The sequence below is a fragment of the Wyeomyia smithii genome, chromosome 2 (assembly GCF_029784165.1).
Source record: "Wyeomyia smithii strain HCP4-BCI-WySm-NY-G18 chromosome 2, ASM2978416v1, whole genome shotgun sequence".
Taxonomy (NCBI): Eukaryota; Metazoa; Arthropoda; class Insecta; order Diptera; family Culicidae; genus Wyeomyia; species Wyeomyia smithii.
The window spans coordinates 18,763,614-18,786,820 of record NC_073695.1 but is presented as its reverse complement, the minus strand read 5'-3'; the positions used below and the strand labels follow the sequence as shown (position 1 = coordinate 18,786,820).

General features: G+C 38.7%; 2 protein-coding genes across 13 annotated transcripts in view; both read left to right on the top strand.

Moving 5' to 3' along the window:
• The window catches only part of LOC129721256 (diuretic hormone receptor-like), a 157,969-nt gene that overhangs the window by 107,790 nt on the left and 26,972 nt on the right, over positions 1-23,207 (top strand). For all 8 annotated transcript variants that reach the window (XR_008727373.1, XR_008727374.1, XM_055673599.1 and 5 more), the window contains 2 exons: positions 7,469-7,549; positions 13,455-13,531. Coding sequence is in view for 6 of the 8 variants with exons in the window: in XM_055673599.1 (XP_055529574.1) it covers positions 7,469-7,549; positions 13,455-13,531 (158 nt within the window). In the remaining 2 variants the exon portion in view is untranslated. The remainder of the gene's footprint in view (positions 1-7,468; positions 7,550-13,454; positions 13,532-23,207) is intronic.
• Positions 13,539-22,209, top strand: LOC129721253 (uncharacterized). 5 transcript variants are annotated; one of them, XM_055673595.1, is made up of 6 exons: positions 13,539-15,693; positions 18,465-19,318; positions 20,873-21,217; positions 21,276-21,453; positions 21,515-21,967; positions 22,039-22,209. In XM_055673595.1, exons 2-6 carry the CDS (start codon positions 19,061-19,063, stop codon positions 22,080-22,082), a joined length of 1,278 nt encoding a protein of 425 aa, XP_055529570.1. In that variant the 5' UTR covers positions 13,539-15,693; positions 18,465-19,060; the 3' UTR covers positions 22,083-22,209. The 5 variants fall into 4 exon arrangements, 2 of the variants coding, with proteins under 2 accessions (XP_055529570.1, XP_055529569.1); XR_008727372.1 differs by having other exon boundaries at positions 13,539-19,318; XR_008727371.1 differs by having other exon boundaries at positions 13,539-18,785; positions 18,856-19,318; positions 21,515-22,209.

The following is a 23,207-nucleotide window of genomic DNA, read 5'->3' as shown; positions in this document are numbered from 1 at the left end:
CCGGACCATATATCGGTACCTAGAGACCGGAGGCACCGAGGACAAGGCACGATCTGAACGACCAAGGTCTGTGAGAACTCCAAGGCTGAAAAAAAATATACGAGACCGGATTCGCCGGAATCCCGCCCAATCTGCACGGAAACTGGCCAGGAACCTTAAAATCCGCCTGCTTCTGGGCAAGGATTTTAAACTTACACCGTACAAAAAACAGGTGGTTCATGGGGTTACCAAAGCAACAAAGGACAAGAGGTACCAACGGTCGCGGTAGTTGCTCGGTTGGCGCGTAGATGACGAGATTATTTTTTCGGACGAGAAGCTGTTCGTTTTGGAGCAAACAGTCAATCGCCAAAGTGATTGCGTTTGGAGTCTGAGCCTCCAGCAAGCTCCTGCGGACGAGCTGAACGTTTGCCGGTTCCAAAATAAGACGTCAGTGATGGTTTGGGGAGCCATTTGCAAGAGAGGTAAACTGCCTCTTATTTTTATCGATAAAGGGGTCAAAATCAACGCAGCGTACTACCTGGACACGGTTTTGAATAAAAATGTTCTGCCTCAAGCTGAACTGTTGTTTGAAGATGATTACTACTGCTTCCAGCAAGATGGCGCCCCATCCCACACCGCAAAGGTTGTTCAGGCGTGGTGTATGGAGAGCTTTACCGATTTCATTTCGAAGAATGAATGGCCTCCGTCGTCTCCGGATCTAAATCCACTAGATTATTTCGTGTGGGGATACATGATGTCGAAGCTGAGTTACTATAAAATAACAAATTTGGAGCAATTCAAGCGAATTATCACGAAAATCTGGGACGAGATGCCGATGGAGCACGTGCGCGCCGCTTGCGACGACTTTCCGAGAGGTCTGCAGCTGGTTCGATCAGAGAAAGGTGGTGTAATTTCGAGATATCGTATGTGAAGTATCTTCATGAGTTACTGAAAAAAGCTATGAAAGCCAGATTCAGATTTTCTTCTTATTGTTTGAAATATTGAGATTTTCCTGTGTGACCGGACTTTTTTGTCACCCTGTACATATCATTTACAATAGAAACAAGTTTGTTTGATTTAGCATCATTCTGGATCGTCGTTTAGCGATGACAAGTGATGATACCAGTTCTCTTGTTATTCTCCGCACACACTGCAAGTTAGCGAGACAATAAAAAGGTTACCGCTGAAAACAAACGCGATGCGACAGACCCAGACAATTTTACTAACATGTCAGAACAGGTTCAGCAATGCTGCGGTCCGCCGGCTGATTCGTCTGCTGTGGAACGCTGCGATCGAATGAGTCGCCTGCTCAGCCTTGCTGCGTATTAACTGATGCTTTGCCAGCTCCGGGTCGATCCAGTTTCCAGCGAGCGTCAACCGTCTTCTCACTTTAGTTATCGGTTATACAATGAAAACTAAAATTACGCAAGATAGAGCTTTCATGGGTGACTACTGAGAGTTGAATTTCCGGTAAATGAGGTGTGTGCACAACAAATTGTTTACAAATTTATCTGCTATTTTTTACAAGGTGATCTGTATAAATTGTTTACAGGTTCGAATACACTTCGAAAATATGTTGAAGAAATGAAAATACAAGATATTCTTTCATGAATAAAGTTTTTTTTAAAGCAGTGTCTATTGAGAACCTTTACGACATATTGGCTGGGAGCGCACCCCCTTTGTGATGCATGACGAGTTTGAGACGTTTTTCAAAAAAATCGCGCGCAGCACGCACCTGGAAGGATGGGGTTATCTGCCCCATCTATAAGAAAGGCGACAAATTGGACTATGAGAATTATCGTGCGATCACCGTCCTGAATTCCGCTCCAAAGTGCTTTCCCAAATCATTTTCCACCGCCTCTCACCCCTAGCTAACAGATTTGTGGGAAGCCATCAAGCCGGCTTCGTGGATGGACGGTCTTCGACGAACCAAATCTTTACCATACGGCAGATCCTCCAGAAATGCCGTGAATACAGGACCCCCACGCACCTATTCATCGACTTCAAAGCCGCGTACGACACTATCGACCGAAAAGAGCTATGGAAGGTTATGGACGAACACGGCTTTTCGGGGAAGCTGATTAGACTGATAAAGGCTACGGTGGATGGGACGCAGTGCTGTCTTCGGATTTCGGGTGGATTGTAGGGTTCATTTGAATCCCGCAGGGGGTTTCGACAGGGTGATGGTCTCTCCCGCCTGCTATTCGACATTGCGCTACAGGATGTAATAAATCGAGCGGACATCAACACGCGGGGTACGATTTTCAACAAATACAGTCAATTCGTTTGCTTTGCTGATGACATGGACATTGTCGGCAGAACAACTGCGGCGGTGGCAGAACAGAACACCAGACTAAAATGGGAAGCAGCGAGGATTGAATTGCAGAAAAAAACGTTTAACACTAAGTATATGCTAGCCGGCGGAACCGAAGCCGACCGACAACGCCTAGGCAGTAGCATTACGATCGACAGCGATGAGTTCGAGGTAGTCGATGAATTTGTCTATTTTGGCTCACTGGTTACGGAGGAAATCTGATCGAATCCGGTAGGAAGAAGATGACCTGGGGCACAGCGGGCAAGATGGGTTGACCAGGTGGAGCTAGATCTGGCAGAGAGTACACGGTGTCCCAGGGATCGGAGAGCGGCAGCTAACAACCGAGTGAATAGGAGAAACCTTGTGAATCAGGCCATGTCATTATGACGGAATGCCAAATAAATAAATAAATAATATGACTCTGGTTTCGTTTATACTGGCACCAGCGGCATTAAGTTGCGTGGAGGAACATGAATCACTGGAGGTTGTTCAGGCTGCAGAGTATTATTAGGGACGAGCAAGTTATTCATTTGAACCGGCGCACGAAAATGAAGCACGATTTTTGGAGCACCCCAAGATGATCGTTCGTCCGAAATGGAAGTTTACCGGAACATCAAGATTCTCGTGTATATGATATATATTATGATTTCAATCTATGTCAATGTATTCGCAGTACAACTGTTGCGTTATGCATTTCACACATTTATTGTGCGATTTAAGTGCAAAATTTGTGCGAATCGGGAAGACAGATTGATTGTACAAGACTTGAACTTTTGCGTGTATGGTATTCGGAACACTTAGATGTGGAAAACAATCAGCAGTGTTTCCATGGAAAACTTGTACGCGAGTGGAAATATTTGGACGATACCTAATGAATCCAAAAACATATTTGCATGAAATACGGCTAGTGAGTAAAAATTTCCATGCTTGGTTCAGAGCTCAGTTCACAATCTATCTCAAAGTAGTCCAATATCGAAACTAGAAATTAATCTAGACTCTATTCCAGAGTCCTGGACTGCGCAGTCTAGCCATCTTATTCACAGTTAAAGCTTGACAAAAGTCCAGTTCAGAATCCATTCCAGAGTCCAGTTCAGAGTTCTAATCAGATCCAGGACTCAGACAAGAACATACGCAGTTCTAAGAAAATCAGGATTTTTTCAAATACAAAGACAAATTCGTGAACTTTGAAGAAAAACGAATAATTTACCAAATTTCATTTCAACATTTTAACACATACATACATTCCTACAGAACATATACACAAAGTTCTTAATTATTTACCGCGTGAAAGCTGACAAGCTGACCTAACTTGAACGTGGGAAGGTTCATTTCCCTGCTTGACTCCCCGTCACCCGAGGTACTTAGGTAAAATAGTTTCATTGTCTGCAGCAGCAGCAGCAAAACGTTCCCTAGGCTGCCGAGCGCGATGTTACAAGATCATAAACTTTTCTTAATTACAAGTTAGGTCCAGCCGGGAAGATGCTATAGTCCGAATTACAGCACCATTTGCATTTCTCTTTCCCATTGTTCGTCCGCCCGTTAACGGTAACTTATTGCCGGTATCCAACACCAAGTTCAGTAGAAGTAGCCGTACGAAAACCAATAAAAAAACGCTTCGCTATAGGACTGCTGCCGGACCGACAGAGCGTGGACTTTTATAGTGGTAAGAGCAAATGGATTGAAGAAACCTGAATGTAGAAGAAGGAAAACGTGCTGGAAATAAAAAGTGCTTCTATTCTATCCGGAAGTGCAATCTTTTCGTTCCGATGAACAATCGGGGCAGTGTGCTGTGATAATGGTAATAATATCCGAACAAAGCATTTCTTTCTTGCAGCGTTCGTCTTTGCAGGACGTAGTAGCTACTGCAGTGCATTTGCATCTTCCACTGTCGATGACGATTCGCTATAACGAAGATTGAATTTAAGACGTTTTCTATAGAAGATTTTCTACTACCTCATTTAATTTCACGCCCTGCATATTTCGTTGAGTTCATTGTCGGCTTGCAGTGCTATCGTTAAACCTTTGCACACTTGTGCTAGCATAATGACACCGAGTTTCAGGTAAGTAGAATAATAAAGCACCAAACTGAACTCCAGGACCCTTTTTCGAAATGCAATCATCCTCCGGGTCTACTGCACGAAAGACGTGTACCGCTAAGCCAGTGAATGTCGCGCGCTCTTGCTCGGTCTTCGTCCCAGAAGAAGCTACCGCGAAAATTCATTACATATTCATTCCTTATCGCAACCGTGCCTGACATCATTCATAACAACATCTAATTTAGAAGTTTCACGATGGGTTAACTTTGGTGTGCAAGTGCCACTCGAGGCCACCTTCCTGCCACCTTTGCTGTCTTGTTGTCTTCTGGAGCGAAGATCAAGATAATGTCAGGCCTTCAGATAGGTACCTACCAACGTAAGCTACTCGTTATTTGGACCCGAAGCGCAAGCAGGATGCATCCTTCTATCGAGCAAAGCTTTTATAGTGCTGGTAGTGTGGAGTGAATATCAATGAATGTACTCTTCTGCCATATTTTCTTGTCAAAGCATTGTGGTCCGAGATTGCTACCTTTTTTGTTGACCGACATAAGTGTCGCTATTTAGTGAAAGATTGCTTACCTCGATTTTGAAATTCTTCGCTAGCTTAGTCTGAGAAAGTGATATTGATTGCATTACTGTGACTCAAATTGATGAACATCGTTTACCACGCTTTCATCGAATTACTTAGGAAACTTCTATCCTCAACTTCACCTAATGACAAACTCTCAAATTCGTACACAATTGTGTATCGAATGCGTAGCTACAATAGTGTTCAGATGAAGGAATAATTCAAACTAATTGCAAATCAAATCAACTTAAAAAAATATGTCAAACGATATCATCAGAACGTCACAAACGCTGCTCGTACATAACAAAAACCTATTACAGCAATTCTTCAGTATCATGATACAAACCGTATATTTGAGAACCAGGGAACCCCTTCTTAATATTACTGCATTGCAGTAACTTTTTCTAATGAAAACGCATGGTGGTTTTGATCAAAGTTAAAAAAAATCTATCTTCGAAATGAAAAACACACCTCTGCGAAAATTTAATATTTTACGTTAAATTTTCTGAGAAATCCAATAACATATCAAACGATAGGATCTCCTGTGTCCCTCCAAAACAGCTAAAAACGGTTTGTATCATAATTTTTAGTATCGTTTTTTTTTGTTTGGCCCTAAGGACAACTATTTTTGAAATTCAATGTCCAAAAAATAGACTTTTCCCAAAGTTTTCAATTTTAAAAATTGTATTACTCTTCAACTGTTCGACGGATTTTATTTTTTCGCTGCACTCTGAAAGTAGTTGTGGGGGGGCCTCTCAAGAAGCAATACCAAACTGTACTTTAGGTAGCAATAACTATGCCAAAAAAGTATGTATTTTGATATTTTTGGGGATACGAGACCTAGAAAACCTTGTCGTTTTACATTTTTAGGATTCTGCAGCTCATTACTCACAACATCATATTTTGACGGAGGATATTTTTTTGTTATTTTGGAGCATTTCAGAAGCATTTTCATTAACTACCAAGCGCCTTCATTGAAGAGTTACAGTTGCCTTTTTCACTGGAGGCGCTTGGTTACTGTAATGTTTGCATGGAATTGCTACATAGTTAAAAATTATAAAAAAATATGAGTTATGATGAAGTCATGTGAGGAGGACTGAAAAACTATGAAACCCCTTTTTTCAAATTTTTCATTTGAACCGATTGAAAATAGTACTTACTATTGGAATGTTAGAAAACTTTATTAAAAAATCATATGAGAACAAAATTTCCAAAAATATTATTCTAAAATTTTTGAATTAGAATGTCCTCAAAACCTATAAACAAAATGCATATAATACGCATTTACTTTATTCTAAAAAAAACATTATTCTGAAGTTAAAAAAAAACACCAATAATGTTCAAAACTCGCAAATTCTTCTCTAGCTACGTTAAATTTGACCTGAATAATTTCACGAAAACCTTCCTAAGTCTTGTTTCATATACTGGCCAGATAGCAACTTACCAATTTTGCAATAAAGAAGTACAACTCTGGTAAAGTTATGTGATTTTGTTCTAGCTTATAAACGAACTTCTTTTGAATATAAATAACATTATTTAAATAACTGTTTTATATCACTTTGCAACCTTTAAAATTTTATACCAAATCTAAATTAAAATTCAAGGATTCCTATATTGATACCCATGTTTATTTTCTCATTCCACAATTAACATAACATTACGTGAATCTTGCAATCGAGATAGACGATACTTCTGATTCTCTACTCGCAGAACTCCACTGTAAGAAACTATAGCCAATCTTCAACCAATTTTACGATGGAGCGCACAACATTTATGTTAATTACACCCAGCGAATCTGCATACAATACAATCCTTCTCGTTGTATGCTACTGTCGACTCTAATGAAAATTGATACCAAACTGACGTCAACCACAAGGACGATACAGTACTTCTTGCCGTTTCGTAGTTCTAGTCGGTACATCCTCTAATGCAACGATTTCTGCATCCGGGTGTGACTGATGTGTTTCATTTTCTCTTTGCACCATTGCAGCAAGTTGTCCGTTGTTCAAACTTGACTACTTTTTTCCCCCGCTCAATCTTGCTTGAGCCCCACACGAGTAACTCGGACGGGGGCAGAACTAATTGCGGCATAATTAAACCTTCAAACTGTCACTTCCCGTCAGTGTACTAGTGAACTACTGACCGTTAGGCAGTGCCAGAAGGCACACCATCGCCTGCACTGGCAGGCTCAGAGTCTAATGGATAAACTACGATGTGAGAAGGAAAGCATTTTACCGCAACTCCGAGTTACTGGTACTCGAGGATGCAAAAAAAAACGGCATCGACAATTAATGACCGCTGAGCATGAACTTCTGACCGATAAGAAAATGGCAAAAGTGCTACTCAAGCCGACCAATTGAGATCGTATCCCGGAATGTATGAATGAATGTTCATCGAAAACAAATGACAAAAAAAGAATTAGAAGTTACAATAATAACCGTTCTATCAGTGTACTGAAGCATTAGGTACAGTCAGTCCATTAACGATGTCACGGCCGGCTGCATGCGCCTGTTGTGTAACTTTTCTTCAAACGATTTTTCCGGTCCGTTTTTTCTCTCTCTCCCCCAACAGGACTCTATCTGTACATGCTGGTTGTGGAAACTTTCTCCGGCGATAATCTACGCTTCAACATGTACGCTGCCATTGGATGGGGTGAGTATAGACACTAAAAACTTGACCGAACAGAACGTTTTGCTAGTGGTTTTACACTGATTACTGTCAAAGATAATTTGGCTTTTGTAGGGAATCACCCACTCTATACACGAGCTTTCCAGGTCCATGAGGCTTCTGACCAAAAGAGGCACTCCAGTAAATGAAATTGAATTTTGTATTGCAGTTGAAAATTATCCTAATGAAGTAAAAAAAAAATAGTTTTTACGAACCGTAACAGATGCAACTTGTGATAGTGAACATATGCTTTGTCCTTGTTATCATCCCACATTCATTAAGTTTATGCTTAGCAGTAGCAGTGGACTTGAACTGATAACGACCAAACGATTATACATAGTGCTAAGGAGTTTCGCTTTCGATTAACTAAAACTTTCCCAGAAGATTATTTATAGGTTCTTGTAACTTTCCATTTTGCGCGAAGCTTTGGACATTTTTATCATACAGACCAGTAACTTTCGCTGGTGCAACCCGTTACCAAAGTTTAGCGCACAAGTATCGGGGCAGGCGAAAAAGGACTTCATTATTCCAGTAGCCTCCGAGCATAACCTTGAATAATACATTTTCTGCCAAGATTAATTATCCTGTACACCATGCGCAACTTTTTTTTCTTCTGCTTTGCGTCTGCTACAGGCGTCAGTAATTACCATGTTTCGTATTGTTTTCTCAGCCAAAACACTCCACCATTACATAAAGATTCTAATTGGTGCCAAATTATTCTGTGCCGATGAAGGCGGTATACGATGTTTTGTGTTACTTAAACCGGTTGGATTTCGCCGGAAGCAAAGTGTTAATTAATTGCTATAATATTTCAATATCACGATTCAATAAACGGTTTTTTTTAATTAGTTGTTTGTTGTGTGCATTACGTGAAAAGATAGGGTTACGTAATGATTATTTTAGCCTCTGAAATGTATCAACTAACCGAATTCGTCGTTTCCCCAAGGAGGCTAGGGGCACCAAAATTCACAAGAACGGAACAGCTTTAATCTTTCTTTTTTTTTCAATCTAAGCTCTAGATCAAAACATTTATTGACAAAAGCGAAAAAATGACCGAGAGCTCAAATATATTAATATAGCCCTAGAGATTGTACAAAATGGTGTCGTAGGACTAAATATGTATTGTAATTTAGTTGCAAAGTTATAGTGTCGACTTCAACAAGCGCGTACTTTTCGATTCGAACTTTGACATAAACAGGTTATTTGTCCAGTGATTTGCTCATGTTTGTACACAAAATCCCATAAATCTTTTCCTTGTGATGATATTTTAATAAACCGTAACCGTATAAAAGACATCATGGAAAGATATTGGCTGTAAGGTAAACTTTTCAGACAAGCTTTACCCTCGAGACATCAAAATAGTCTAGGCACATAGAAGTAAACATTAGATCACTATTTGGTACGGAGAGATTCTTCTTAATACTTATGTAAGGAATATCACATCAGAAGCTGGATGTCTACTCATAGCGTCTGTGCTGGGGTGGCTGGAGCACCAAAACTCACAGGAATGGTTGAATAGCTCTCTAATCTTTAATATTTTTCCGGTTTGAGCTTTTGGACTGCACCTGTGTTGACTAGTGTTATGGTCCATTATTTGCGGAAATTCACTCTTAAATCTTTTCATCTGTATCCCCTGGTAAGCAATAAAGTCAGGTCGTCCTGTCCGTCCTGTCCGTCCTGTCCGTCCTGTCCGTCCTGTCCGTCCTGTCCGTCCTGTCCGTCCTGTCCGTCCTGTCCGTCCTGTCCGTCCTGTCCGTCCTGTCCGTCCTGTCCGTCCTGTCCGTCCTGTCCGTCCTGTCCGTCCTGTCCGTCCTGTCCGTCCTGTCCGTCCTGTCCGTCCTGTCCGTCCTGTCCGTCCTGTCCGTCCTGTCCGTCCTGTCCGTCCTGTCCGTCCTGTCCGTCCTGTCCGTCCTGTCCGTCCTGTCCGTCCTGTCCGTCCTGTCCGTCCTGTCCGTCCTGTCCGTCCTGTCCGTCCTGTCCGTCCTGTCCGTCCTGTCCGTCCTGTCCGTCCTGTCCGTCCTGTCCGTCCTGTCCGTCCTGTCCGTCCTGTCCGTCCTGTCCGTCCTGTCCGTCCTGTCCGTCCTGTCCGTCCTGTCCGTCCTGTCCGTCCTGTCCGTCCTGTCCGTCCTGTCCGTCCTGTCCGTCCTGTCCGTCCTGTCCGTCCTGTCCGTCCTGTCCGTCCTGTCCGTCCTGTCCGTCCTGTCCGTCCTGTCCGTCCTGTCCGTCCTGTCCGTCCTGTCCGTCCTGTCCGTCCTGTCCGTCCTGTCCGTCCTGTCCGTCCTGTCCGTCCTGTCCGTCCTGTCCGTCCTGTCCGTCCTGTCCGTCCTGTCCGTCCTGTCCGTCCTGTCCGTCCTGTCCGTCCTGTCCGTCCTGTCCGTCCTGTCCGTCCTGTCCGTCCTGTCCGTCCTGTCCGTCCTGTCCGTCCTGTCCGTCCTGTCCGTCCTGTCCGTCCTGTCCGTCCTGTCCGTCCTGTCCGTCCTGTCCGTCCTGTCCGTCCTGTCCGTCCTGTCCGTCCTGTCCGTCCTGTCCGTCCTGTCCGTCCTGTCCGTCCTGTCCGTCCTGTCCGTCCTGTCCGTCCTGTCCGTCCTGTCCGTCCTGTCCGTCCTGTCCGTCCTGTCCGTCCTGTCCGTCCTGTCCGTCCTGTCCTGATTTTTCTGTCCTGATTTTTCTGTCCTGATTTTTCTGTCCTGATTTTTCTGTCCTGATTTTTCTGTCCTGATTTTTCTGTCCTGATTTTTCTGTCCTGATTTTTCTGTCCTGATTTTTCTGTCCTGATTTTTCTGTCCTGATTTTTCTGTCCTGATTTTTCTGTCCTGATTTTTCTGTCCTGATTTTTCTGTCCTGATTTTTCTGTCCTGATTTTTCTGTCCTGATTTTTCTGTCCTGATTTTTCTGTCCTCTTTTTTCTGTCCTCATTTTTCTGTCCTCATTTTTCTGTCCTCATTTTTCTGTCCTGATTTTTCTGTCCTGATTTTTCTGTCCTGATTTCTCTGTCCTGATTTCTCTGTCCTGATTTTTCTGTCCTGATTTTTCTGTCCTGATTTTTCTGTCCTGATTTTTCTGTCCTGATTTTTCTGTCCTGATTTTTCTGTCCTGATTTTTCTGTCCTGATTTTTCTGTCCTGATTTTTCTGTCCTGACTTTTCTGTCCTGACTTTTCTGTCCTGATTTTTCTGTCCTGATTTTTCTGTCCTGATTTTTCTGTCCTGATTTTTCTGTCCTGATTTTTCTGTCCTGATTTTTCTGTCCTGATTTTTCTGTCCTGATTTTTCTGTCCTGATTTTTCTGTCCTGATTTTTCTGTCCTGCTTTTTCTGTCCTGATTTTTCTGTCCTGATTTTTCTGTCCTGATTTTTCTGTCCTGATTTTTCTGTCCTGATTTTTCTGTCCTGATTTTTCTGTCCTGATTTTTCTGTCCTGATTTTTCTGTCCTGCTTTTTCTGTCCTGCTTTTTCTGTCCTGCTTTTTCTGTCCTGTTTTTTCTGTCCTGCTTTTTCTGTCCTGATTTTTCTGTCCTGATTTGTCTGTCCTGATTTTTCTGTCCTGTTTTATCTGTCCTGATTTTTCTGTCCTGATTTTTCTGTCCTGATTTTTCTGTCCTGATTTTTCTGTCCTAATTTTTCTGTCCTGACTTTTCTGTCCTGATTTTTCTGTCCTTATTTATCTGTCCTGATTTTTCTGTCCTGACTTTTCTGTCCTGATTTTCATGCCCTGATTTTTCTGTTCTGATTTTTCTGTTCTGATTTTTCTGTTCTGATTTTTCTGTTCTGATTTTTCTGTCCTAATTTTTCTGTCCTGATTTTTCTGTCCTGATTTTTCTATTCTGATTTTTCTGTCCTGATTTTTCTGTCCTGATTTTTCTGTCCTGATTTTTCTGTCCTGATTTTTCTGTCCTGGCTTTTCTGTCCTGATTTATCTGTCCTGATTTTTCTGTCCTGATTTTTCTGTCTTGATTTTTCTGTCGGTTTTTTGGCCAGCTTTTTCTGTCCCGATTTTCTGTCCCGATTTTTCTGTCCTGATTTTTCTGTTCTGATTTTTCTGTCCTCATTTTTTCTGTCCTGATTTTTCTGTCCTGATTTTTCTGTCCTGATTTTTCTGTCCTGATTTTTCTGTCCTGATTTTTCTGTTCTGATTTTTCTGTCCTGATTTTTCTGTCCTGATTTTTCTGTCCTGATTTTTCTGTCCTGATCTTTCTGTCCTGATTTTTCTGTCCTGATTTTTTTGTCCTGATTTTTCTGTCCTGATTTATCTGTCCTGATTTTTCTGTCCTGATCTGTCTTTTCTGATTTTTTTGTCCTGATTTTTCTATTCTAATTTTTTTGTCCTGGCTTTTCTGTCCTGATTTATCTGTCCTGATTTTTCTGTCCTGATTATTTCTTTGTCCTCATTTCTCTGTCCTGATTTTCTGCTTTTTCTTTCTGTCCCGTTTTTCTGTCCCGTTTTTCTGTCCTGTCTGTTCTATCTGTCTCGTTTTTCGAATCTGTTCCGTTTGTCTAATCTGTCCCCAAATTTTTTTAGAGACAAACCAGATTGCCGACTGGTGTGACGTCCTCGACAAAACTGCAAACAATAATATTGTCTTTCTGAAAGATTTAGACTCCAAAAAAATTGTTTGTAGGGGAAAAAATTATTCACTCAAAAGGCAAACCCAATTTCTTTTATAAAAACTACAAAAGATTAGCTAAACGGGAGAACTGAGGAACAAGAAGGTAAAATTTTCCAGAAAAAGAAAAAAATAAAGCCAGAACGATTGGTTTGATTGGTACAACGTCTTCAGTAAAGTTGTAGACAGGCCTTCTAGAAAAATTACACACCTGAGCCGAAAAGAATTATTTTAGAAAAAACACAAAAATATAATTATAAACTAAATTTCTCGAAACCTCATATTCTATTAAACTACACATTTATAGGTAACCAAAAATAGTTTACTGAACTTTGAAAAATAAAAAGTTTCAAATTAATCAAAAAATAACATTTTTTCAAACTTTTTTTTAAAGGGTATATTTTTTGGAAAGACAAAATTATTATCTCTGTCGAAGACACTTTACCGATCAAACAAACCATTAAGTTGCTAGAAATATTTTTGTTATCATTATTAAACAGTCGGCACGCGACATAATCCCAACACTTGATGCCCCGGAATTTTCTACTGACATAAATCAAACATCGGGATTATTTACTGCGCCGAGTGTCTATTAATGATAAAAAACATTTTCATTTTCTTGAAATTTTTACCTTTTATGATTTTTACTTCTCCCCGGATTTCAATAAAATAGATTTTCAAAAATTGAACTCCTTTGGATAATGATTTTTTTTATTCTAATATATCCTCTTATCTACTCGTAGAGGTGAAAATGTCATGGATGCATAGAAGTTGAATTATTTCGGTAATGCTGAAAAATTAAGCGAAAACAAATGATCAAGCGTCACCTTACTTTGAAGATGATGGAGACGAATGGTAATATATACCAGCAAAACGAACTGAAACATATCCAATTATTTACAAATGAAAGATACAGGAGCCACGGGAACAATTGCCGCCGATGAGTAAATAAATAGGAGTCGTTCCTTTAATCATCGTCTACCATCGGGAATAATTAACCCTGCTCCACTTTCAATCTATCACATAATTATCTCCGCTTATTGTCCGTTCAGTGAGTAATTGCAGTGACCAGCTATCCTGAGCAAAGTGGGTTATAGTTATTTATAACAAAGCACAATTAAGATAAGTCATCCACCCAGGTTTATTAATCACTTTTACGAGCCAACAGAAATCAATTTATTTTAAACACTCGTCTCCTCTCTACCTTTACCGAAACACCGTTTAAAACTTAAATGCGTTATAGTTAATATTAATGTGAAAAAATTTCCTTTTTATTTTTCAATCAACAGGAGGTCCCGCTGTTTGTGTGGTGCTATGGGCAATTGCCAAGGGCATTGCCATCTCTGGCCAAGATAGAGCTGCTACGGTGAGTCTTTTCTTCAAATTACACTGAGTAAATATGAATTTACTCTGCAAATTGAGTCAAAGTTAAAGACCATTCACACTGAAGCAATCAGAAGTGAGTAGTAAATATTTGCTCCAACCTCTATTCAGCTACAAATCAAATCCACCCAAGTCGTTTAGCAATTTCTCCATAAATCATGATCTGGCCTTCACAACTCAAACGCATTTTCCGCTCTAGTGATAACTTTTTTATGACCGTAAATGGGCCTTAAAATGTGTGTCTGACATTTTATTTACTCTCGGTGTTTGTCGTCGCCATTCGAACAATGCTTTCAGGGGTGCGAAATTGGTTCGCTCTAACAAACGATTTGAAATGTCAAGTTCGGGTCAATGATGACACATTGTGTACATTTTCCGAACTTGTCAAATATGGAAAACAACGTTAAGGGTATAGTCTTCACTATTTCATCTATTCCGCGAAAACTCGTGTCTACCAGCGTAATTGCAAACCATTTCGCATTTCTCGGGCTCGGTGGCTTATGTAAGCAATCTCTGTTGTATATCCTGAAGCATAATTCTCGACTCATTTCATGCCGTACAACCTTTGCTATATTTACTTCGAAGTCTCAAGTACTTCCCCGGGAGTGAAACATATTTAATAAATTCGTTCAGCCAATGTTCGTTTTTCTCGAAATTAGACTTTTTTGTAGCTGTAATGAAACAATTTATTTCTTAGAAGGTTGTCAAAGCGCCAAGGTTTTTACCTCAGCAGCATTTTTTTTGCTCTCTAAACGTAGTATATGTAGAAACAGCCCGAGAATTGAAGGAAAGATAAGATTATCCTTCATTCATAAAATTCAATTCGTTACAAACAATTTACCCCAAAGATTTTTATAAATTATTTGATAACCATCCACTCTTACCATAAAATATAATTTCTTCATTTCTACATATTAAATTGCCTATAACTGTTAAGTAAAATTGGTTTCGTTAACAATCCAAGGTTTTTATAAAAACTGGCCGGTTTTAAAATATAACGAAAAGATAAAGCATTTCAGATTAATTACTTTTTCCTTTTTGATAATTTGATCAAATTGATGCGGTCCTGTGCAAATACATTTTCAATTCCCCAAGCATTCTAAATGGGTTCCGAATCTGGACTACACGGTAGCCAATCCATAACAGGATATTACAGGCCGCTAGAAAATTTCTGGTGGTACTGACTACATGAAATAGAGCGTTATCTCGGAGAAAAAATATATTTTTGACCTACTCTAGTGAAAGCAATCAAAAGCTCCTCCACCAATTCGCATCCGGAATTCAATCTTACTACATAATAAAAAGAAGCTTTAAGCTCCCTACGAAATTGTGAGATTATCTCGTAGGGTTCTTCTTTCTTTTATCTTGCAAACAGTTTTAAACCATCATCTAAAAACCGTCGTAGACCATTCTTCATCGCAGAGTTCGTATTTCTAAGTAAAATTTCATTCAAACCTTCTTATGTCGTGACTCGTGAACAATGTCGCGGTACAAGAACTGTTTTCCTGTATGAAAGGTTCGTGGCAGAGCTTAAAACTTGTTTGCTGCTATGTTCATTATAGAAAGCTTAAATTAAACTACGAGACGCTTGATCTGTTAACCGCGGAAGTCAACCAGGACGCTTCTTTGTGGTGTTTTGAGCACCCAACCGGATGTAATTTATAACGGCCTCTACTCCTTTTCGTTGTATGAGCTATCTTGCGGAGAGTAAACTCTACTTCCTTTAAAACTTTGATTTTACCAAGCTCTCACTGAAAATATTTTTTCGTTATTCCACTCATGCACATTTCGTAAACAAGAAATTCGTAGATTGTACAGCACTTTTGTTAATTGTATATAACGTTCGTATTACAAGTTATCGATTGGAATTGCAACATTACGCATGATTTGTATAATTCACGAATGTACTTTCGTACGAACATGGATAGCAACGATAATTATACGAAAACTTTCGTTCATAATACCTACATATACTAGCAGCACTTATTCCATTACAGAGCGTTCATTCATTTCGTCGCCATTGTTTAATTCGGTTGATAGAAAAACGGTTGTTAGGTGTTTTTTGATATTCAGTGCAAAAAATCATCGTTCCGGAGATTAAAAGCTGTTAATACCAGCAGAATTCAAGCAGGGAATAAAACCTTGGTAAGTTGTTACGATTTTTTGGTCCAATCCTAATCCATTCGAATAGCATAGAAAAGTTGCGTCATTCAAGATCATCAGTGTTGTGATTGTCTACCAAATTTTCTGTCATGCCAAGATTAAATTTAACATACATTCGAATTTCAGGCTAGTAGAAACATAGGTACCTCGCTCTAAAATACGAAAAACAAACATAGTGTGTGCATCTCAGCTTATAGAGAAAAAATGAATTTCTTTGTATGTGGTATTCACTTTGATTCTATTCCATTCATGAGAAAACATTTTCGCCTGTTTCATGATCTACCTGAAAAACATAATTATCAATGCACATTTCATGGTCGATGCAACACTTTGCTCGGAAGCCTGAGTTCATTAACACGTCACTACAAAGATCACATTGAAGCACAATCCACTAATCATCCAAATAATGAAATTGATACTCTGAATCACCCAGCTCTGACTTTACATAGTACTGCATTCTTCGATCCATTACCTTCATCTATTTCACAAGAAAACCAACATACATTCAAATCGACGCCAGTATCAGATACCTATCACTCATCTATGTTGTCTTCGGGAGACTTCCTCTACGATAATGCTTCAGTTGATGAGTGTGGTGTGAAATTTACACTCAACCTCCACAATAACAACAATTTTTCACGAACAGACGTTTTGAACATCCAAAAAAGTGTTATAAAAGACATTGTTAATCCGATTGTTGGCTCCGTTAACACATTTTTAACTCAGTACTGCAACACAAACGATCTGGAAAATCGCTTACGATTAACATCACTTATTCATGAAATTTCAAATCCGTTCTACAAATGTGAAAATGAGCAACAATTGTTCAGTTGGCTTCTACAAAGTGACAACGTCTGCGATTACGAAGTATTCGAAATTAACAAAGAGATTGCTGAACGATACCGACGAGGAGAACTTGTCTATGATGAAGTTGATGTAACGGGAGTTTTGCTACCTATGTCATTCCAATTTCGAAAAGTTTTTGAAAAAAATTCCTTGCTCCTAAATACTCTTAGCAATATGAAATCAATCAGTGAATCAAATACAAATACACATTTCATCAATGGGGCATTATGGCGAGCAAAAAGTAAACCTTTCATTGATACGGGTAAAATTGTCTTGCCGTTTTTTCTATACATTGATGATTCAGAAATCAACAACGCCCTTGGTACACATACTGATCCGGTATCATTCGTATATTATTCTTTTCCGGTTGTAGAGAACTCAGACATCTACTTGGCAGCAGTTATAAAAGGAAAAGACTATAAAGAGTTCGGTAACGAAAAATGTCTTAATGCTTTGATCAGGTCTATCCGGGATATTGAGGAAAATGGAATTCTCATAGAAACGCCTGAGGGAAAGAAACTCGTGTACTTTGTCCTAGCTCTTTTCGTTGGAGACAATTTGGGCCTGAATAAAGTTCTAGGATTCACATCATCCTTCAACCACACATTTTTCTGTAGATTTTGCAAAACTCCTAAGCCCATCACACACATATTGTCCACAGATAATCTGAGTTTAGCTCGTAATCCTGAAAATTATTCTGCAGATGTTGTAGCCAAAGATATCAGTTTAACAGGTGTGCAAGAACATTGCATATTTAATAACATAAAATCTTTCAACGTAACTACCAACTATGCAGTAGATTTGATGCATGATGTTTTTGAAGGTGTATGTCATTATGATATCTGTCATGTTATCAATTATTTCGTTTCAATGAAATATCTAACACTTGAAACACTGAATACACGCAAACACATGTTCAACTATGGAGAAATAGAAATTGACCACGTATCTCCTGAAATTACACAAAATCATTTGAATAAGTTCCGTTTAAAAATGACTGCAAGAGAGATGATGTGTTTTATACATCTGTTTCCTTTAATGGTCGGTGACCTTATTCCGGACGATGATGATGTATGGTCCTTTATTCTGAAATTCCTAGAGCTGATTGACATTCTTCTCTGTTTTGAAATTTCATGCGATTTAGCAGAACGACTGCGTATTTTAATTACCGAACACCATCAAGATTACGTTCGACTCTTCAGAGATACCTTGAAGCCAAAACACCATATGCTTCTACATTATTATTAAGTGATTTTGCAGTCAGGTCCTCCAAGGCATTACTGGTCTTTTCGTTTTGAAGCGAAGCATAAGGAATTCAAAACGTACGCTCGTAATATAACTAGCCGCAAGAACATATGCATCTCCATAGCGAAAAAGTATCAACTGAAATTTGCTCATTTTATAAATGAGCCTGTTAAGCCAGTATACATCGTACAGTCTCATCATGCTATCATCACAACACATTTTGATTTGATACAAGCGTTCTGCAAGAAACAAAATTTTGATGGAAACATTTTCCGTTGTTATTCCAAATGTGTGTATAAGTCCAAAAAGTATAAACAGGGATATTTTGTGTGTCAATATTTGGATGCAACTTCTGTCGAAAATGTGGTAGTTTTCGAAATAAATGAGGTAATTTTATTCGGTTACTCCCCAACTATACACGTTGTTTGTAAACGAATTGAAATGATAAATTATTATGAGCACTACGCTGCTTATGCAATCGAAACGTGCAATTCCACGAAACAAAGCAAATACTACATACTTAGCGTTGATAATCTAGCTGGCCCTCCTATTAACCTTCATAAAACAGCTCGGGGGTTGAACATGATTAGGCCGAAACAATATTGCTAAATAACATATTCGAACAGAAAATTGTACGTTTATTGTACTTACATGTCGCAAAGAAAAACTCTAACGCATAATGGAACACTCGGAAGAAACTAACAGTATGGGAACGGTAGTAGTATCAACGCAAGCCACTTCAGACGAAGAACCATCGCAATTTGTGAACATAGAAGATTTTGAACAAATTCCGATTATAAGCGTTATGAATGTTGAAAACAATAATTCTACCTCAAACACGAATGAAAACGAAACCCCCGCGGATGATACATTTACGTGCCAACAACTTATACAGAAGTATGCAAGCTCTAATGCCGATATACTTGAATTGTATGCGTTGCTTAATAGCTGGAATCTAGGAGATCTGTTCCCGTATTGCTGTCGTAAGTTGAATTTATTTTCCCGAACGTTTTTCAGACACTGTATCAGTCTTAATTGTTCATTCATAAATAGGCCAACACTTGTACGTCGGTGTGCTGAGACATCTTACTCCGGAAATGGCTATATCAATTTTGAACCAACCGTGTATCCCTCTGGGGGCACAAGTTGAATTCTATCACCACTGGCACAACTGGATGGAATCTGCGCGTTCAACAATCGACGTCGAGAAAGCCGAATGTAATCCTGAAAACGATTTAACATTACGAGCAAATCGTCGATGAACGAATCAAATTCAGCACAACAGTCCAGAGCTATGGAAGCTCCGCTTGATTTGAACACCATATTAAAGTCAAATCAGTATGGTTTAAATTTGATTGCTGCATTCAACCGGGACAAAATTCTCAACGATAATCTTCGCAAGCTGATGTTGGAATCCATCCTTCAGTTCTGTATTGAAAACAAACACGATTTAACAGTCAAAGACTGTTCTGTATTGGCGGCACAAATAGTCCAGGTTTTTCCAGGAGAAGTAATGGTATGTATAATGGACACTCCACTTCACTATCTTTATCTCTTTTGATTTTGAGTGTAAACAGCGGACGGAAAAGCTGAGTTAGTAAAAAGTAACCTTATTTGAAATTGTTTAGCGCTCTCTGTATTTGGCAACTTCGTGAGAGCGAGCTATTGTCAGCTACTGATTAATAGATTTGAAGAACCTTACAATCAGTTCAGGTTGAGCATGATACATATACATATACAATATATGGCTGTGTTCCAATTGAAGACGCGCAAGGCAATTGGTGAATGAACCAGTCTGGCGAAAATATTCAAAAGGACTTAGGGTAGCGAACGGCTTCGGCAGTGGTTTGCTGCAGCAATCTTACGAAGAATTCTGCCGATGAGAACCACTGCCGAAGCCGTTCGCCACCCTTTGTGCTTTTAAAATCAAAGTTCAAAATGTTATCTACTCGAATCTTTTAGAACTCCCACGCGAACATACATCATAATCAGAAAGGAAAAACTGTTAGGTACTCGATAGTGGTGTTAGTTTGCGTGGGAGTGCATTTGATCTTCCTTCACTAAAACACATAAGTCCTTTAGAAAATTTTCTCCAGAAGTACGATATAAACAAACTTTTGTTTCTTTGCAAAAGGTGGAAAATGTTCTTCACTTGTTATACACATTTTCAGTCTAAGCTCTTGAAGGAAAGTATGTAGCGTAGTTTTTTTAAATTACATATTGAATATTCATGCAACTGAACATAAGGGTTTTTTTTTTTCATAACATAACATTATTTTCTCTTCACCTGTTTCGCTTAACAATATCATGAAAATTTCTTGGCTTTTCTATCAAATTTTTTCGATACGGTCAGTGTTCCAGAAACGTCAGAAGAAAAATAGGCCGTATAATATCCACGTTCTTAAATGTTTGCTCGATTACTACCGGCATATTTCTAAAAGCATATGTTAATGATTGACCACTAGACTCACGGGATGAGAACATAGATTCTTTTATCGAACATCTGTTGTTTGATACCTGTAAAACAATTGTAGACTACGACATTGTTTTCGTAACTCACATTATAATATTAATATTATAAGTACCTAAGATTCTCTGGATTTTATTCACCTTCTCATACATTCCCAAACAACTGAAACACTTTGAAGTTTTGACAGATTGCTACTGTACACGCTCGTGGAAAATAACTGTAGAATGAATAAAATTTGACGCATTTTCGTAAAAAGTTGAGCAACCTAGGGGCAAGACACTATTGATATATTGCGAAATATTTCCAATATTCAATATAACAAAGTATTTATCGTTCCATTCCATTCTCCATCATATCATAGCTCATTGACGTTACATTATCATTGAAGGGATGTCATTGTGACAGAGAAACGATAAAAATCAAAAATATATTAACCAATATCATTATACCTAACAACTTGGGTACGACACTTTGAACATTTCAATGAATACAATCTTTTTTTGTGTTATATTTCAAAAATATCTGAAGCTGACTGAACTAGTCTAAAACTTGTAAGCGGTAATATGAGGTTACTTAAAAAATGCTCTCATTTTTCAATAGGCGTACTACTTCGTTGAAAGGAAAAATAGCGCACCGTTGGGTAAACTCTACCACAAATATCGAAACTGGAAAAGCAATCTCAACCGCAAATCAAGCTTAGAAAAAAGCACGAAGTCCATAGTTGGAAATCCTTCAAAAAGGTTTACAACTGAAAAAGACGAAAAAATTCATATCCGCGCTCTGAGACATGAAATGGCTACCATGAGCTACGATGAAAAGCTTGCGCATTGGGTGGGATGTGCTGCAACGCGGTTGAACATAAATCAGAATCAAAACAACCCGCAATCCGCAAGCAAAATATTTGACCTTTGGCCACAGTTCAAAAATCCAGATGGCTATAGGATGGTTTGTTTGTTTCTTAATTATGATTTGTCACTAGACTAATTTGTAATTTTTCTTATAGATCGAAGCTGATTTTGTATTTATACACGGTCAGAAAAACGAATTACTTGATTCCCTTGACGCGTTCGTAGATGTGATGGTGGAGGAAATATTCCCGAAACATCGTGAGTCGTTCAAGTCATCTGAAGACAACGACATGTTGAACAAACTTTCTGACAAAAGCAACAATCTATCACAAAGTACAAAAATCAAGTAATGAATTAGACCTAAGTTGTTTATATAATATTTTATATACTTCAGACTCGTCAGCCGCTATGACGTTCCGTCTTATGCAAATGCTACTACCTTTTTCGCGGATTGAGAAGAAGTTAACAACAGATCCTAAACGACGATTCTACAGTATTCAGGAATCGAGAGAGGCGTTCCTAACTATTTGCGCTACTGAAACCGAGTATAAACAGAAATATGATGAGAAAGTGAAGCGTGAGTCCTGTATTCCACCTTTTATGACACTTATTGGAACTATAGAGAACTTCCATTCAATCATGGTAGACTTTGAGAACATAACATATAAGTTCTACAGCTTTGCAAAGGCTGTAGATGTATGTTTCAAAGCATACCAGCTGTTTAACATTGCTTACCCACCCAAGTGTGAGCACTTGTGGGATTTTTTGAACAGAGAATTCTACAAATTGGAATACGATGATGCAAGAACGAAACCACATACTTTCGTACTACTAAATGAACTTAACGGTAAGTTTGATAATTCTTGATGTTCATAACATAGAACTGCACATTTTTTAAATTTAATTCATGTTTTTTAGCTGCAAAAATCAGAAGATCTACGCAACCAGCTGCCGATGCCTGAATTTTCGTTTGCTATAATTTTAGGTTATTTGAAACATCTTCAACATCCTAAAAAATTATATGGATATGAATATACTTGAGTCAAATTTACTTTATTCAAAATATCAGAATTCATGAAATAAAAAAATACAGTCACGTTATTTATGTTTTTTTTTTTCAAGTATTGAGAAACAAACTACAATACAAAGCTTAAACCCTAACGACAACGTTTCTCATAATATTGCGTACGTTTCCGTCAAGTTCGTTATCCAGAGAAATATCCTGTTTCGGAGAATTCTGATTTTCTCAATACTTAAAAATAATCCTTTCTTACCACTAGCGCCCCGACATATATAGCACAACTACATATGAACCCATCTTCTTGAAAACGAAAGACATAAGGATCATCCGAAATTTATAACTGACCCATGATATCTTTTTCTAGACACATTGGGGTTATCATTACGCAAATTTTATGGATTCTGGAAGTCCATTTTCTCCTCTTTCCGATAGGACATTGGATTCAGAATAGTACGAAAAATGTATGCAGCGTACATAATTGTCTGTACATTGTACGAAATATAGTCGAAAGTTTACGAATAGTTTTTAAACTGTACTACTAGGTTCGTTAGTGGTACGAATGTTCTAGTAGAAGTACGTAGTTGTTTTGTACATGCTACAAAAAACGTAAGCATGAGTAATTACTTGAACAAAATTTTTGTGTTCTGTTATTTTGATTTCGTAGAATGTATATATTGTTGCGTACGCTTACTAATTTTTCGTACTATTTACATTATGCAGCGTTTGTTTGTACGATTGATTTAGTTCATTTTAAAAACCTTTCGTCATGTATACGAATAGAAATCTGTTACAATGCTGACAGTTCTAACGAAAGTACCTCCATATTTATTACGCATTGGTTTCGTTGCAGAAAACAACAAAAGGTTTTGTATGTAAAACGAACGTTTTCGTGGAATAAACTAAAATATATTTTCAGTGCTCTCTCTCCACCTTTAACATAGTTCCCTTCGGCAAGGTCCCTTATGAACTGGAAAATTACATTATATGAAAGGTGCCTATGCTTTGAGCAATATTTTGTAAACTTTAATTGATGTAGCTCCTGATTATTTTCAATAAAGTATATGCT